A 16,124-nucleotide genomic window follows, 5' to 3' on the forward strand; every position below is an offset into this window, starting at 1 on the left:
ACAACAAAATATCTAAATAGTTTTGCACATTTCATAAAAACAGTGCATTTTTCCCCTAGCCTTGTGCAATTCAATTTCAGAATTCTTTGCACACTTATATCAAACCCACACTTTAAAATAACATGTCTGACAAATGGAAAAGAGAAACATTGATTGGGAAAGAAATTATGCTATCCATCTTTCAACTGCACATTGCAAAAGATAGAAAGTTTCTTAACTTTCTTTCAACTTTGAAAAAGTTGACACTTTAATTTTTAAAATAAATGAATGATGAAATTTTCTGTGTAAAAACGGAAGCTTTTTTCTTAATTTGTTTTCAGTAATAAATACACAAGTGTAGAGATGTTAGTAGCTGAGTTTAAAGGAACTTAACACAGATATAACTAGAGATAACTCTGGAAATATACAACAGCAAAGTCATCTTCACTCTATGCCCAGAGCTGCATAGGAACAAGTCAGCTGAAGGAGTTGTCAGAATTATCATGTGGCAAGGTATTAAAAAGCTGAAATTTGGCCCAAATAGATGGCATAAAAAAACATTTTGTCATGCCAGATTTTGCCTGCCATTGGCTTCTTGAAGGTTAAGCTGCATGATGGCTTTATTTTTCTATGGCTGGGAAGCAGGTGTCCATAGCCTCCAACAGCCCTTGTCACTCACCTTCTTGATGTGGCATCAGCAAGAACCCTTAGCACCTTCCTTCTGGAATTCAGGGCCAAACAGCCCAAGTCTGGAGATCAGGAGGGAGATCTAATGCCAATAATTCTTCATCTAGTAGCTCTTCTTTCTACCCTTTTCTCATGCCTGCGACCCTGGCAAATGATTCATTCATTTAAAGGGCATCACATACTTAGAGAGCTTCCCAAATTGGTACCATCCAGATCCTACTTGGCAAAGCAGGCTCCTGGGACATAGAGCTGGAACTCAGCCTGCTGAAAAACCAGCTTAGGCTATATGCTTTTGCAATCTGGTGGTAATAAAAACCAGCAGTAAATCTCCTAAGCCTCTTCTTCAGCCTGTTGACAGTTCTATGTGTCTAGTATGTAACTGGCATCAGACAAAGGGAGGAAAGCCTATAGAGTCAGAAATAGAAAACACTCACTAAACCAGATGCATTGCAGCTATCATAGTTTCCACTTATTTTTGCACATCTTTGATAATTGCCAATCTGAAATGGGACCAGCTGACTGGCTGCAATATATAACAAATATGCTCATGTTTATATGTGACCCTAGTTTCCTTCCCCACATGTACACGTTTGAAAATCCTCATGTTTTGCAGCCTCACCCAAACATCTGCAATCATTTATGGAACAGAACAGTCTGCCATCTCAGCCTAGGTTTTGCAGTGCATACTACAACTGATGTCATTTTTGTATCTTGGATTTTCAAAAGAAACAGATATGTTTCCAGGCAAACCACATCACAGAACATGCCACGGTTATCACTTCAAAGAGTCTCACTGGCTCAGCAGCTAGTGCTGTGTTTCATTTAGTCTTCCTGAGGTCAGGCAGGGAAATACACACCAGGAATACACATCTGTGTGTATACAAACAGCTTCAGTCTTCAGTTGTTCTCTCCTTGACTGCCCCCCGAAACAATCCTCTGCAAAGCACAAGAACTGTCAAGTACAGGCTTGGACAAAGGTAGACTTTAATACGAATCATGCAACATTATGGAGTGTGTGTGTTTTGTGTGTCGTTTTAGGGATGAAGGAAAACAGACTGATTGGAATGTAGATTGTTACTGCAGTGCCCCATCACATTACTATGAAAAGGTCCCTTAAACTTATATACAAAAGTGTATTCTGTTTACATTTTGTCTTTCCTCTAAGCCATACCAGAGCTAGGGTGACAAATATACTTCTTAAGCATCCCAGAGAGTGGAAGTAAGACTGGATTCAGGATGGACTACTTAAACTTTTGCTTCTCCAATTTAGCAAAAGAAGCTAGACATAGTTTGAGTTCCCAAAGGACCTAGCATGTATCCAGGCTCCCATGAGTGACAGTGATTAGGCTGGACACAGCAGAGGAAAACCAGAACTGCCTCTGGGGCTGCTCCTGGCTAACTTGAACATGGTTTCAGTTACTAACTTCATGCTGATGCCTATGAAACTTTTCTGAAGCAAATACAGCTGTATAAATGAAACTAAGGTTTTGTAGTAAAGGGGATGAGAGCGTAAGAGCTCAGCATCGGTAGATATCAATTAAACACTTTGCTGACTAATTCTGACAGGCTACTAGGGATAAAATTCCATCCGGTTCTGAAGGCATCCAGTAAACTTTCTAAAGAACTATCCTTTACTGAATTTAGACGAATAAACAGTTCAGAGAACTTAAAGGAGTGCTGAGTTTTTTAATACATAAATCTTGTGGATTTAGTCTGGTAAATGGGTTCAAATGTAGTTGAGATATAGAAAATATGCTGTAGTAGACACTGTATTTCAGATGAGGTGGAAAGGCTTCAGTTTCAGAGAACTGCAAACATCAAATGAAATGTCCTAATACCTCAATGTAGCAACTTAAGATAGAAATGAAGAAAATCCAAAAGATGGCTGTAAGAGTGACTCAGAAGTTTCACCCTTGAAAATCAGTCCCTGTGTTGTCACTGGGACTACTAACCAGTGCTTCTCTTCTCTGTTTGTGGTCTGATATATGGAGGCACACACTGCTGTGAATAAGATCAATTTTATCCTAGGTTATGTGTCCTTATGAAAGGGCTCCAGAAGGTGGGTGTTGTTCAAAGCAGGCATTCAAAAGCACAGGTTTTTAAAAATGTGTTATTAAAGGAGACCTATATGAGCTTTGCAAGCCATATTTTCTCAAGGGCAAGTTGACCTTTCTTTTTTTTTTTCCATGTTCTTATCCCTGAGGTGTGGGATTTCTTTTCATAGACAGATCCTGAAAGTTCCTTGTGAGAAATGACTCTTTATGCTACAAATGCCTCCTCTGCTGTGTGTACACCTTGCCTGGCAGAGCCTTTTGAGCTTTCAAGTAACATCACAATGATTAGTTTTGAATGCAAATCATGTTTGGCTTTTCAAAATTTAACTTTTTGCAGTGCTCTGGGTTTACACAAATATGATAGCACCAATGTTTTAGGGGACTTGTTCCTTCCACAGGCGTGTTTATCTGATGAATACATTTAACATTCATAAGCATGTGACATTCCTTCACATCTGCCTTGTTCCAACAATATGGTACTGATATTCCTTTTGGCCTTGAGATGTGAGTCAATTTTGGATTAGATGGCTGCTATTGCCAGGAAAGGACTGTGGTATGGAGTAAGCATCAATCTTTGAAATTTTGCTAACAAAGAATAAAGGGAATCCGATGTTCTTCAACTCTGGAAGCATCAAAGAGACAACGATTTCTGTCTTGCAAATCTAAGCTGCTATCTGCACATACTTTATTCCCATCTGCCCCTAGCATCTTGCCCTGAGGTTTTCTTTGCTATATCTAGTTTTGATGTACCTGTGTGAGTGTCTGTTGTTTCTGTCTCATGCTGATAGGTACAGCTCAACAAATTGATGCCCCAGCTCCTGTGTTTGCTATCGCACATTGGTCTTACAAGATATTCACCATGTTTTTATGTTTTGGGTGATAACAACATACATATTGCTTCAGGTTTATAAACCAGTTTGTTTTGGATATCTGTACTCAAAGAAGGACAGTTGTTACAGCCACAAACTCCGGTGCAGCTTCTCCCCATTCCCCAGCAAGTCAATATTCTCCAGGCCAAACATCAGGATTCATCATAAAAGTTACTATAGAAAAAATGGTATTGCCCTTCACCTCAGTGCTACAATGCTGTTGCAGAAGAAACACATGCACTACTAAGGAGTTGTGGGCAAGTCACATAGAAATGTTTTAGCCTCACATAGAAGTGACACAAGGACATGTTTAAAAGTCTGCAATGGAAATGTCCCCATTGAATGGCTGTTCACAAAGGATCACTTCAGCTCCTTTCAGAGCATGTATTAAGGACAAGGTTTGATGGTAGCTGTCTTCAGTGAAAGCACTGATGCAGATACCTGTACTAAAACATACCAGTTGGATGGTGCTGTCAACCAGATCAGGTACATGATATGTATCCATCCTTTTACATTCAGTTTCCCCCTCCCCTTTCACTATTTTTATTTTTCTTCTTCTTCCTTTTTTTTTTTTTTTTTTTTTTTTTTTAAGCCATATTCACAGCACAGGTCCAGAAAATAGCTATATTAGCAGAGTTGCAGGGAGAAAGAAACTGAAATAGGAACGGAGATACAATACAACAATATCACTTCTGAAGACAGCATGCTATCACTACTGTCTAACTTAAGGTGCGTAGAGACCTCCTGTCTTTACACTGATTATGAGAGCTTCCCAAGGAGTTTTATTTTCCAAAGCTGAAGTTGGTCATATATACAACCTTTATTTCTCTCCATATTGTAGGAAGTATCAAATTTATACACTTATTCTTACCTTCAAAATGAGGAGAAACGTATTACTTTGCAACCAAGGAATCACAGCTGAAGTCACAGAGATACTGATATTTAAACGATTTGCAAAACTAAACCTACTTAAGCATCTGGTCTGCATAGAGTTTCTGTGAATTTCACCTGTCTGCATCATCAAATATCTAAATACATTTCTCCTCCTCTACCTTCACATTGGTGCAATTGAGACAAGAGTTTGATTCTAGTTCTCTCAGGGTTCTTTTTTACTTATTGGAAGAAAAAGGTTTACTGCCTGGATAATTCATGTATGGTTCTGTTTTAATGAATCAACAATTAAACACCCACCTCTAATAACGCCCAGATCTTTTAAAAGATCTTGACAATGCAAGTCATCCACCCGGATGTATGAAGCGTCTTCTATGTTCGCCACTGTAACAATGCCAAGATCCTCTTTTTGTGCTGGTGAGCTCTGTAAAGCTGACACACCTAAGAAGAGAATAGGCTGATCTCCATTAGATCTTACACACCCGCAATAAAACTGTTAAGAAAAATAGTTTTGTTGCAGATCCTTTGCTTGGCAACATTGTGAAAGCCAGGGGTATGCAATTTAACATCAGGCTCAGCCAGGATTTACTTTGATATTCATCAATGAAAGGGTGATTTTTACAGAATACCCTTTTGAGAATAGAAAAGAACTTTGAAGTCTTCTGCTGAAAAGGCAGCTGAGTTATGTAATGAGCTGATCTTTGCTTCATATTCATATTCCACAGGTGGCACTCACTGTAATAGCTGTGGAAATTTAAGCACCATGTCAATGATAGAAACTAAAAGCAATCAGTGCAGAAGCATTAATTACAATTAAAAGCAGAGAATGACTCTTCACTTTAGTTCATTGTCTTGGAAGTTCATCAGTGAACTGGAGAAGCTTTCCACCTGCCCCAGCATTGTGTGAAGTGTAATGGAATTGGGTCGTTTTGTTCATTAAAATGATTTTCTAAAAGACACTGGCATAGATTCACCTTGGGGGTGAAGGTGTTTTTTCTTTCAATCAGTTACTGCAAATTGAGCAGTTGCAAGAGCCTCTGTATGGAGAGCCTGGGGTGATGCACTTTTCCTAGTCATGGCCAGCTGAAACTTATGGGCAGAAGCACAGACTTTTAGGAGGTGCAAAATGCAGGTATAGCTGCTGAAAGGACAGCCTATTTCCAGGGGGTAGATAACCCACTCGCTTCTTTCCTATCTGAGTACCCAGATTTGCTTCCATGGAAGACCAGGGCATCTGGTTTCATCTTGGTCACTTTGCAGCATGCAGGACTCTAAGGAACCAGGATTCTGAGCGTCCAAGGACTTCATCGGTTAAGACAAAGACGCTCTGACAGAGGAAAACCCGCATGGATGGACCAGGAGAAAAGACTGCTTTAAAAAACAGGTGAAAAGGTTACTTCTTATTGCCTGCTCATCTGTCTCTGAACACTGAACTGAAAGCCTCTAGTACTGTGAAGAGATGTAAAAAAGTTACTGGAGGGTAAGTGGGTGTTACATTGCTGGCACAAAGAATCAGTACACTGGAATCAGCACTGAAAATTGGTGAAGAACACAAACTCTGTCAAACAACACTAGAATGTGTGGTTTCACCATTTATATTTTGTACAGTCATGTCACCTGAACTTTTTTCTTTGGCTAGAAACCTCACCCACACTATTAACAAACACTGTTGCCTGAGGCTTTCCTTTCCTAACTCTCCAGTAGAACAATTACTCCCTCTGGTGTTTGCCTGCTATTCTTACTGCCTCACCCATAGCTCTGGGAAACCTTGCCGAATGATATATGTACAATAAACTCTCTTTCCTTCGTCGATGGCATTTTACACTTTGGGCAGAAAGGCCAGTCTGCACCCATTGGGCCGGCCCCAGGGGTGCTCAGGTCTGCAGGGAACATTACTGCATCAGGAAAAGTGGAAAGCCGAACTCCACTGCTGCCGAGCGCTCATGCTGCCAAAGACTCATTTATGTGCTCCCTGCATTCATTTAATTACAAGAACAGTACGCTTACTGCAATGTGTCTTGATGCTTTATTTGATGAATGCTGGAACTTACCAACCCAGTCCCGAGGGGGTCAGGATACACATAGGGGTACGTCAAACGGCTGGATGTTAGTTCAGAGTTAATGAATTGCTGTGCTCTGCTCTTGGGAGAGACAATGTGGAACTCTTATTCAGCGGCAAGCTTGTTTACAGGAATGCTGTAACAGATTCGAGGCTCAAATCTGACCTACAAGTGAGCTTCAAGCTACATGGAAGCAAACTGAGATGCAAGAGAATTAAGCTCATGCCCTTCGGGCTAGACCTTACCTATATGTTGCCATAGTAATGCTGATTGTCAATTTTCTTAATTTAAAATTCACAAGAAAATCTAAACTTTTAATGTTAAATATATATTGAACAATAATTTTTAAGTACATACTCAATAATTTTCTTTTTCAGATTTCAGCTGTAATTAGATGATGAAAACAAGTCTGCAAGACAAGATGAAGGGAACTAAATGTTTGAGTTATGCATTTTGTCAAAAACAAGAGGCTATTTTGATGGGCTATTTAATCGAAATTCCTTCCTGTGATCATTGAACTGGGTGCTCACTCCAAACAGTCCACAGGCTTTTTATATTTGACCTAAATGTCTGGATTTTTTTCTTTTCTTCAGCATATCACAGAACAGGAATCTGTAAGCTGATTATTGTTGCTTAATTCACTTCTGAATGCAAACATCTTCGCATATTTCAAACACGGCCATATAGAGCTGAAATCAGAAAAGCTAAAAGAGGTTGAAAGCTCATTCTAAATCCAGACTGTCTGGCTCCCTGGCCAATGCCTGGTATTAGAGAAAGTGTGTAACCATACTACACCTTTGATGTAAAACAACCTTTTTTAATGTGCTGTAATCTCTTATTCCTTTTGTTTCTCAAATAATAATCCTCTTGCACATGGTAATCCTCAAAATCACATATGCTCTTTAAAGCTTTTCTTTTGGAAAGTATTCATATCCATTTTCTGGCCACTGGCAACTAAATATTACAGAAAATCTGATTCTTCTGACTTTGACCAAGACAGTTTGAATTTTTTTGTATTTCATATTTGCTGCTTGGCTGGAACTGGGTCAACAAAACGAGTAAACAGTTTCTAATTGTCCAACAGAGCCATAATGTGAGGACTGTTTGTTTGGCCAAGGCAGAGGCACAACATGGCTGTGAGACTTAACAGGAAACAAGTAAAATGACATTTTCTCTTTGTGTTGTAAAACAAAGAATGAGATTTAATCATCTAGAATGATTTAAAAATATGTTCTCCTGGACTATTAATACAAGCTAGTAAAAGAAAAATTCTCACCTCCTCAGCAGTAATAATCAAGCCCCCTAGCACTGTCTTCTGGACATTTACAAGCATGCTACTGGCTACTCAAAGTTTCATTATTGTAAGGTTAAATGTTTGTAGATATTACCACCTTAAATCAGAAGTAGAGGTCTAGACTAGGATTACTTAATCAGATCAGCATGTTGATTTAAATGATCTAATCATGACAAAAGGTGATGACTATCACGGAGTCTCATCTAGTCAAATGTAAGATCCTAAATGACATAAACTGCATTAATTGCAGGACACGATGAATATTAGCCTTAGAGTTCAAAAAGAGAGATCTTTTAAAAGATCTTAAACGACCTTTTTATTTGTTGGCAAACATGCACATTGCCATAAGGAATTTGTAGCAAGCTAGGAGAAGTGCTGAGGTACAGCTTCCAGTGATACAACAGCATAACCTGCTGATCAGATCACCTCATCTTGTCTGTCCAAGCCCAGCCAGTTTGCCTCACTTGCTCCCTGAAAGACCAAGCACAGAAATTTCTGCAGGTTTGCTTTTTATGGAGGGTAGGGTCTGCTCTTCTGTCAGCAGGGCAGATCCTGGTTGTACTGCTGCATATCTAGGGGCATTTTATTTTTGCCCTTGTTGGGAGGTGCTTCCCCCCATTTTTTGGCTTGGGCATCACCCGTCCATAACCCCTCTGCATTAATCTGTCTTACACAGTTATGTTATCCTCTCCCGTCCTGGGCCAGCATAGCAGGCAGACCAAGAATCAGCCGTGGGCTCTGGGTCAGCTGCTGACTCACAGCAGCTGCCCTGGGGATGATGGATATAGACCTGAGCTAAACAGCACAGCTCTCTGGCATCCTGAGTTAACGTTTCACCGTGTTTGTCATTTGATCTTGTGACTACAAGAGGCTTAAAGTTTCTCCTAAAGTTCTGTGAAATGCTCATTCTTGTACAAAATCAAGATCACTTTGTACTTCCTTCATTCAGATTGTAACCTATACCTCATGAGTCACAAATCAGAACACAAACTCCCCTATTTTGAGAGTCTGAGGGAAGGGATCTTGATGGTCTGTCAGCCTAAGCAGATCTGAACCCTGTTGGAGGTTTAGGGATGCCCCAAAACTTGCAGGTCCCTCTTGGCAGTGAATTGTGGTAGCAAGTATGTCGTAGCTCAAAGACTTCTATCCAGGCTTAACAAGAACAATAAATAGTGCCAATAAACGCTCCAAGTTGAAGTGGGCTCCATGTGGGAATCAGGCAGTACTATTTCTAAAAGAAAGGCAGGAAATTAGGCTCTCTTATGCCATTTCAAACGTTTACAGTAAATCAGCAAAATTAATGGTTGTAGCAGATAGAAACTCTACTCTGACTGAGAAATTCACTGTACTCCAAGCAAACTAGCCAAATATTAATTTCCTTACAGCTGTTTTCACCATTTATTTCCTTGATTTCCCAAAACGATGTCAGCTGAATTTTCTCATGAGTGCAAACATTTGTGTTGCAAAAAATAAGAAACTCAAGGATTTAATCCATTTTTAGGAAATCAAGTTAACTTGTTAACTATAAGTGTTAATCTTCCCATCTCACATGAAAGTCCAGAAACTTCAGATAGATATAAACACTTGGGTAACTTAACTGTTTGCAGTTAAGATTTAGATTCTAAACACTGAAGGCATACACCTGTCAAAAGAAATCGGGTTTAATTTGGTAAGCAGAAAAAAAGGGATGTAAACCACCAAGGTTAAAAACAAGATCCCTAGAAGGACGCTAAACAAAATTTTTCATACAGATGCATCAATGTATATAAAAAATAAATAACCTCATCTCCTTCATTCGTCTCTCTAAGGAAGATTAGAAGTCCAGCTGTCACAGGGAGCATCCTTGCTTTCTTTAGTTCTCATCTAGGTGATGACAAGTAACTCTAGTCTGCCAAAGCTTAATTAAGTAATCACTTTGCCAGTCTTTGTTAGCAGTATATTGATTAGACAAACACAACTTTTAAATTTTGAAATATGTTGCCTGGCTCAGTTTCTGAACATTTAAAATCAGGATTTTCATTCCTAATTCACTGCTTCTATGTTGATCGCAAAACAGTTCATTGAAGTAATTATATATATATATACATATATATATATATCTACATTTTTTCTTTAATCTTAATTCTGAATTGAAATGAGATTAAATGAACAGGAATTAAAATAGAAGAAAATGTAAAACCATTGCATATATGTTATTACTATGAGGACAAGAAAATGTTAGTATTCAGATGGAAGTAAGACTGGAATCAGGAGGTCCAGATTAAAATTCAAACTCTAATTCCCTTTTTATTTCGGTTTTCTTTCTGAAAATGTTTATGCAGAAATTTTTGAAAGTTAATCTTATTAGAAGCACAGCTATCTTTTGATGCGTGTATGAGTAGAGTCTAAGATTTTCGTTTTACAGAACAGTAGTTGTATAGACAAAGAACAGGAGTAGGGAACAAGTAAAATTTTGTAGATAAGTAGATTCTAAATCACCTAGTGATATATGAAAAAGAAACTACAAACCCCTACTTAATTACCTATCTGTATTAAAAAAAAAATTAACCCTTCCACTTGGAGAATTCATGGAGGACATAAATGGCATAATAGTGTAACTAATCATAGAAGAAGAAAAATCTCCTTAAAATATTAAAATTCATGTGGGCAGAAGTCATCAATCAGAGTTTAAGATAGCACATGACAAGTATAATCGGCTTATTATTTTTCCAGGCAGTCAGTAGAACAAGATGAATGGCAAACCTTACAAGTTACAGCAATTTATCAGTTGCTTGTAAACTAATTTAGCTATATTGCTTTATAAATGTGTCTTTCTATACATCAGGAAATGGTCTGACTCTTTTTTGCATCATGGACATCATCTGTTTACCTCTCCTCTGCAGTGGATTTTCAGGATTCACTCCACTGACAAACATGGGAGTGAAAATGCTTTGGAAAATTTGTCCTCTTAACTTTTTCACTCCTAATCTCAGTAAAATTTCACACCTGTTTATCATTCAAAACAATGTTACTCAGTGGACACAAGCATGTTTCCTTGCAGAAGAGCCAGTCAAAATTAATCCTACATTTGTATTTATGGCTGAAACACAGAAATTCCAACTCACTTCACATTCTAGGCACTTGTAAATCAATACAAAGGCTCCATCACATGAACTCCAATGTGATTTTTGTTCTAATTTTATTTGTTTGGGTTGCAGGAACAGGCAACTGATTTAGTTATTTTTTCAAAAATAAACTCAAGGTCATCTTATATTCTGTTCTAAAAAAAACCTTCAGGAGCAATTAAGTGAATCAGGGATATAACATGGATAACCTTTGGCAAGGTGTACGAATGTAGCTATTTGCTATGGAGAAGTGTCAGCTCTTTTTATGATCTCTATATTATGATCTGTATGTTATGTAACAAGAAGATAAGACTAAAATGACAGAATTTTAAAAGTGACTCTAAAACTTCTAGGTTTTGCATGCTGACACACTTACCTGTGTGGTACCTTTCTGTCCTGACTGATTAAAATGTGGAATCATTTTAAAATGAACCAACATGACATCAAAACTATGATACCACGAGTGTGCTTTGTTTTTCTGCAGAAACAGAATCCTTCATTAATTGCATTCACAGTTAATATGACAGTAATTTGAAGAAAAACAGTTTAATGACAGGCATTGGTTTAGATATTCAATTTCCACAGAAAAACAAGGAAAAACTCATGATAACATTTGACTGTCATAAAATCAAAGAATCATGGAATCATTTAGAATGGAAAACCCCCATAATATTATTAAGTCTAACCGTTAACCTAGCACTGCCAAGCCCATCACTAAACCATGTCCCCAGGTGTCACATCTACACAGCTTTTAAATACCCTCAGGGAGGATGACTCAACCACTTCCCTGGGCATCCTGTTCTAATGCGTTGCCACTCTTCACTCTTTCAGTGAAGAAATTTTTCCTAATATTCAATCTAAACCTCTGCCAGCGTCATTTGAGGCCTTTTCCTCTTGATCTGCTGCTTGTTACTTGGGAGAAGAGAGCAACATCAACCTCACTACAACCTCCTTTCAGCCTTCCTACAACACACTCCCGCCCAATTTGGTGCTTTCTCCAAACTGGCTGAAGGTGCACCCAATCCCCTTATTCAGATCACTGACGAAGATACTAAATGGTGCTGGCCCCAGTACTGAGCCCTGGAGACACCACCAGTGGCCAGATGCCAGCTGGATGTAATTCCATTCACCACCATTCCTTGGGCCTGGCCGTCCAGTCAGTTTTTTACCCAGTGAAGAGTGCAGCCAATCAAGCCATGGGCAGTCAGTTTCTTCAGGAGAATGCAGCGGGAAATGGTGTCATAGGCTTTACTAAAGTCCAAGTAGACAATATCTACAGCCTTTCTCTCATCCACTATGCGGGTCACCTTGTTATAAAAAGAGATCAGGTTGGTCAAGTGGGACTTGCCTTTCTGAAACCCATGATGGCTGGGCTGATCACCTGGTTGTTCTGTACATGTTGCATGATGGCACTCAAGATAATCTGCTCCATGACCTTTGCTGGCACTGAGATCATGCTGATAGGCCTGTAGTTCCCTGGATCCTCCTTCCGGCCCTTCTTGTAGACAGGAGTCACACTGGCTCACCTCCAGTCAACTGGGACCTCCCTGGTCAGCCAGGACTGCTGGTAAATGATGCAAAGTAGCTCGGTGAGCACTTCTGCTAGCTCCCTCAGTACCCTTGGGTTGATCTCATCCAGACCCATAGACTTGTGTGTGTTTAAGTGGTGTAGCAGGTTGCTGACCATTTCCCCTTGGATTATGGGAGTTTCAGTCTGCTCCCTGTCCCTGTCTTCCAGCTCAGGGCACTGTGTACCTGAAGAACAACTGGTCTTACTATTCGAGACTAAGGCAAAGAAGGCATTAAGTACATTGGTCTTTTCCTCATCCATAAAGATATCATCTCTTCTCATTTCAAAGCAGTGTTAAAACCTTCAGTTAAGAGATGCAGTCTATCACTATGTCAAATCCCAAGCTTTTAACACCAAACACATGACTAGTGTTGTCAGCTCTGTCAAAATTCCACAACTTCAGCAGATACTAAATGCAGTAGCACTGACTTGATTGTTGGCAGCTCGTTGGCTCTAGTGGGGCTCACCACAGGACAGGGTAAGGATGCCTCTCTGGGAGGGTTCCAAGGCTCCCTATCTCCTTCTGCTCCCAGCAGTCCATTAGGGTGACCTTGTGGGCCTTCACCTTCTCTAAGACACTCTGGGTGAGCCTGAGTATAGGGCAAGCTTTCTTGATGATGGACAGACAGTGAAGGAATTTAACAGGTGGCTGGTGGCTTGACTTTCTGTTTAATTGACCATCTTAATTCTGCTGAGATCAAATTATATTGTTTACAGTGTGTTATGAAGGACTACTTTGGAATGGCTATTTTTCATTATTACTGAAATCAAGGAACTGAATGCAAAGGGCAGCTGTGCGGGAAACATATTTTGTAGCCAACACCATATTGTATTACACTATATTACCAAGAGTCACACAATGAATGTCAGAGGGTGTAAGTTTTCACTGGCTCAAGTCTTCTGAAGCTGCATCTTTCCCAAATAAAGATATATTACAAGAACAACTAAAAAAAATTTAGAGTTTCAGTTTTCAAAGAATTTCTTGTATAGTTGCTATGTGCCCAACTCTTTATGGCTCAAGCTTTGAAATCATAAAACCAAATAGATATATATATATAAGACTTATGAAAGCTTTTCATGCCAGAAATTGATAATTTCAACTTTGATACATCGGGTCCTTACAGAATTTGAAAGAAGCAGCTGCACAGAACAATTAGGCAGCTGGAGATCAACCCTCTGCAGTGATATAAAGCTCCAGTTTCTGAGCCTGCAGGGATATGAGATATCAGATTTTAAGTAGTGACGTCTTAACATGCAGAAGAGCTGTCACTGCTGTTTTCATTTTCAAGAAGGGAAATTATTTCTGGGGGTAAAGCCAAATTTAAGGAGGAAATATTTTGGCAGTGTACTAAGGCTAAATCTTGAAACTCTTTGATATGGGAAACATGTTTGAAACAGCAAAGTTTAAGTCTTCCTTTTACTCATTACTTATCATTGCCTTTACCTTTTCCAAAATACTTGATTTTTAAGCTTGTTTACAATGTGTTCTAGTGCATTTGTGTGCAATAAGACTTACAATCCAAGGGACAACATGGTAACAGCCTGTGGGATCGACTTTGTTCCAGCCTTTTTCAGTTTCTGCAACTTTTTTTTTAATGATAGCTTTTTAATATTTGTGATTCTATTAAGATGATTGGTTAAATCTGTAGACCCTTAAATACTGCATGGAAAGCATATAAAAATGCTCTACATGTACCAACATTAAATACTGCAAAAACCGGGGGGAGCGCTCTGAGAGGTAGTCAGGTACTGTAGGATCCCCAACAGTGCTTAGCTGCACTTGCATCTTCTGCCTATAAAAGAACTCTATGTGACAGTTGAAATGACTTAGAGTCTCATATTAACACAAATGGTTATAATAGCCATATACTGGAGATACCAGGGGAAAACATGCACACAGAGGTGTAAGCTACAATTTTGACTAAATTGAAATTGAGGAGAAATCGGATGACAAAAGATTAGTTATAAAGTGTATATTATTTATTATATATTTTTCTGTATAATCAATGTAGCCATATATCTGAACATAATGCATAAGCCTTCCTTGAGGATACTCTCAATAAGTGACCTATACGTAAATTGTAAAAAAAATCACAGCCCTTATAAGCCTTAAATTAGCGCAATTGACTATTTCTTCACAAAATGGCTACTAATTAAGTACCCAGAAAAAACAGTGCTTATCTGACGAGCAACTCTGCCATACATTGGGTCTTCCTTCCTGTTCAAGGTGCAGTCCCATGACAGATCTACTGAACACAGCTCACACTATACCCAAAAGACAGAATTTCTATCTACCTTGGTGACAATCATTTCTTTCAGAAAAAAAAAAAGTATTTTAAAATCACCCTTCTGAGGAAAAATGAGTTTAATTACTGCCATTGCAGAGGTGGGGAAGTGAGAAGCAAAATAGCTGAATTTAAGGTTACCTACAGTTCTGAGAGCCCAATCTGAGATGCTGCTCAATTTTCCAGATTACATCACCTCCCACATGCACAGGAGAGCTACCTTATGACTTCAGTTCTGCCTTGGCACTTAACCAGCCAAGCTGGCATCTCCAAACAGAGATCTATGCAACAAGTTCAAAGCAAGCAGACATATCACTTCCAATGTCAGGAGGGTTGGGAACTAGCTGATCTTTAAAGGTCCCTTCCAACCCAAACTGTGTCTGTGACGACACCTGCAGAAAATTATTTAACACCACGCAGGAGCTCTGTGTCAAAAGCTGGACAGAATCCAGCCCCCCCGGGCAGCTTTCCTCTGCTTTCCTGAGCAATTTTCACTCACAGCTTCTTCGCCGGAATGGTCTTCAGTCTTTCTTATTTCTGTGCTGTCTCGTCAAGTCACTTTGAATTTTCTGTATTTTAGAAAGGAACTACTTGAGGTTAAAGTCTAGTAAAATTTATCTTTTCAAGTTTAAAAGCTCTTCTAGGTCTTTTTGGGAAACTCACTATAAGGAATAGGCTAAACATGATCTACATCAAAACATAACAGACTCAAGGTCCTTTCAGCCAGTCCCAGCTGAATCTCCCTATGATCATGGTGGGTCCTCTTAGAGATGACAGTTTAACACTTTTCCTCCTGTGGCTTGACACCTAAGTCTTTTTGCCTCGTCTATCACTACCATCCTAATTTTAAGTCCCAGGTTTACCACAATGCCATTCAGTCTCCTCGTCCATCTCAAGGTGTCATCAGCATTTTATAGGTGTCCTATGAGATGACTACTTTGTCTTCCTGACATTTGCTCTTGCAGCTCCCCAAGAGAGCTTGCTTAGACAAACACCTGGTGCTGGAGTTGAACATCTGTCTTTCAGTTGTTTTTGTTTTTTTTTTTTTTTTTTATACAAAGTACATCACCATGGTGTGGTGCTTGAGAGACTTTTTCCCCTCAGCATGTGAGAAAGCTTCAGTTTTGGGAAGAAAATTATCTTGTTGAACATGTTATGCATTATCTTTTTTTTTTTAAATTATGACTATGAAAGACAGTAACTGTGTTTATATTCTACTTTAGTCTCTTTACTGGGAAGCAATACTTGCTACAAACATGATTTTAAGGGAACCAGGTATCCATATGTTAGGTGAAGATCTCTGGAAGAAATCATTAGCTATTTTCTTTAAG

At 39.0% G+C, this 16,124-nt stretch overlaps 1 protein-coding gene across 7 annotated transcripts in view; it reads right to left on the reverse strand.

The window, feature by feature from the left end:
- The window catches only part of DLGAP1 (DLG associated protein 1), a 416,743-nt gene that overhangs the window by 61,411 nt on the left and 339,208 nt on the right, over positions 1 to 16,124 (reverse strand). For 6 of the 7 annotated variants that reach the window (XM_039383293.1, XM_039383295.1, XM_039383296.1 and 3 more), the window contains one exon: positions 4,781 to 4,921. The exons of the other annotated variant lie outside the window; for it this stretch is intronic. In XM_039383293.1, coding sequence (XP_039239227.1) covers positions 4,781 to 4,921 — 141 coding nt within the window. The remainder of the gene's footprint in view (positions 1 to 4,780; positions 4,922 to 16,124) is intronic. 7 annotated transcript variants of the gene reach the window in all.

The sequence above is a fragment of the Pipra filicauda genome, unplaced genomic scaffold (genome assembly GCF_003945595.2).
Source record: "Pipra filicauda isolate LSUMZ 115617 unplaced genomic scaffold, ASM394559v2 scaffold301_size890592_pilon, whole genome shotgun sequence".
Lineage (NCBI taxonomy): Eukaryota > Metazoa > Chordata > Aves > Passeriformes > Pipridae > Pipra > Pipra filicauda.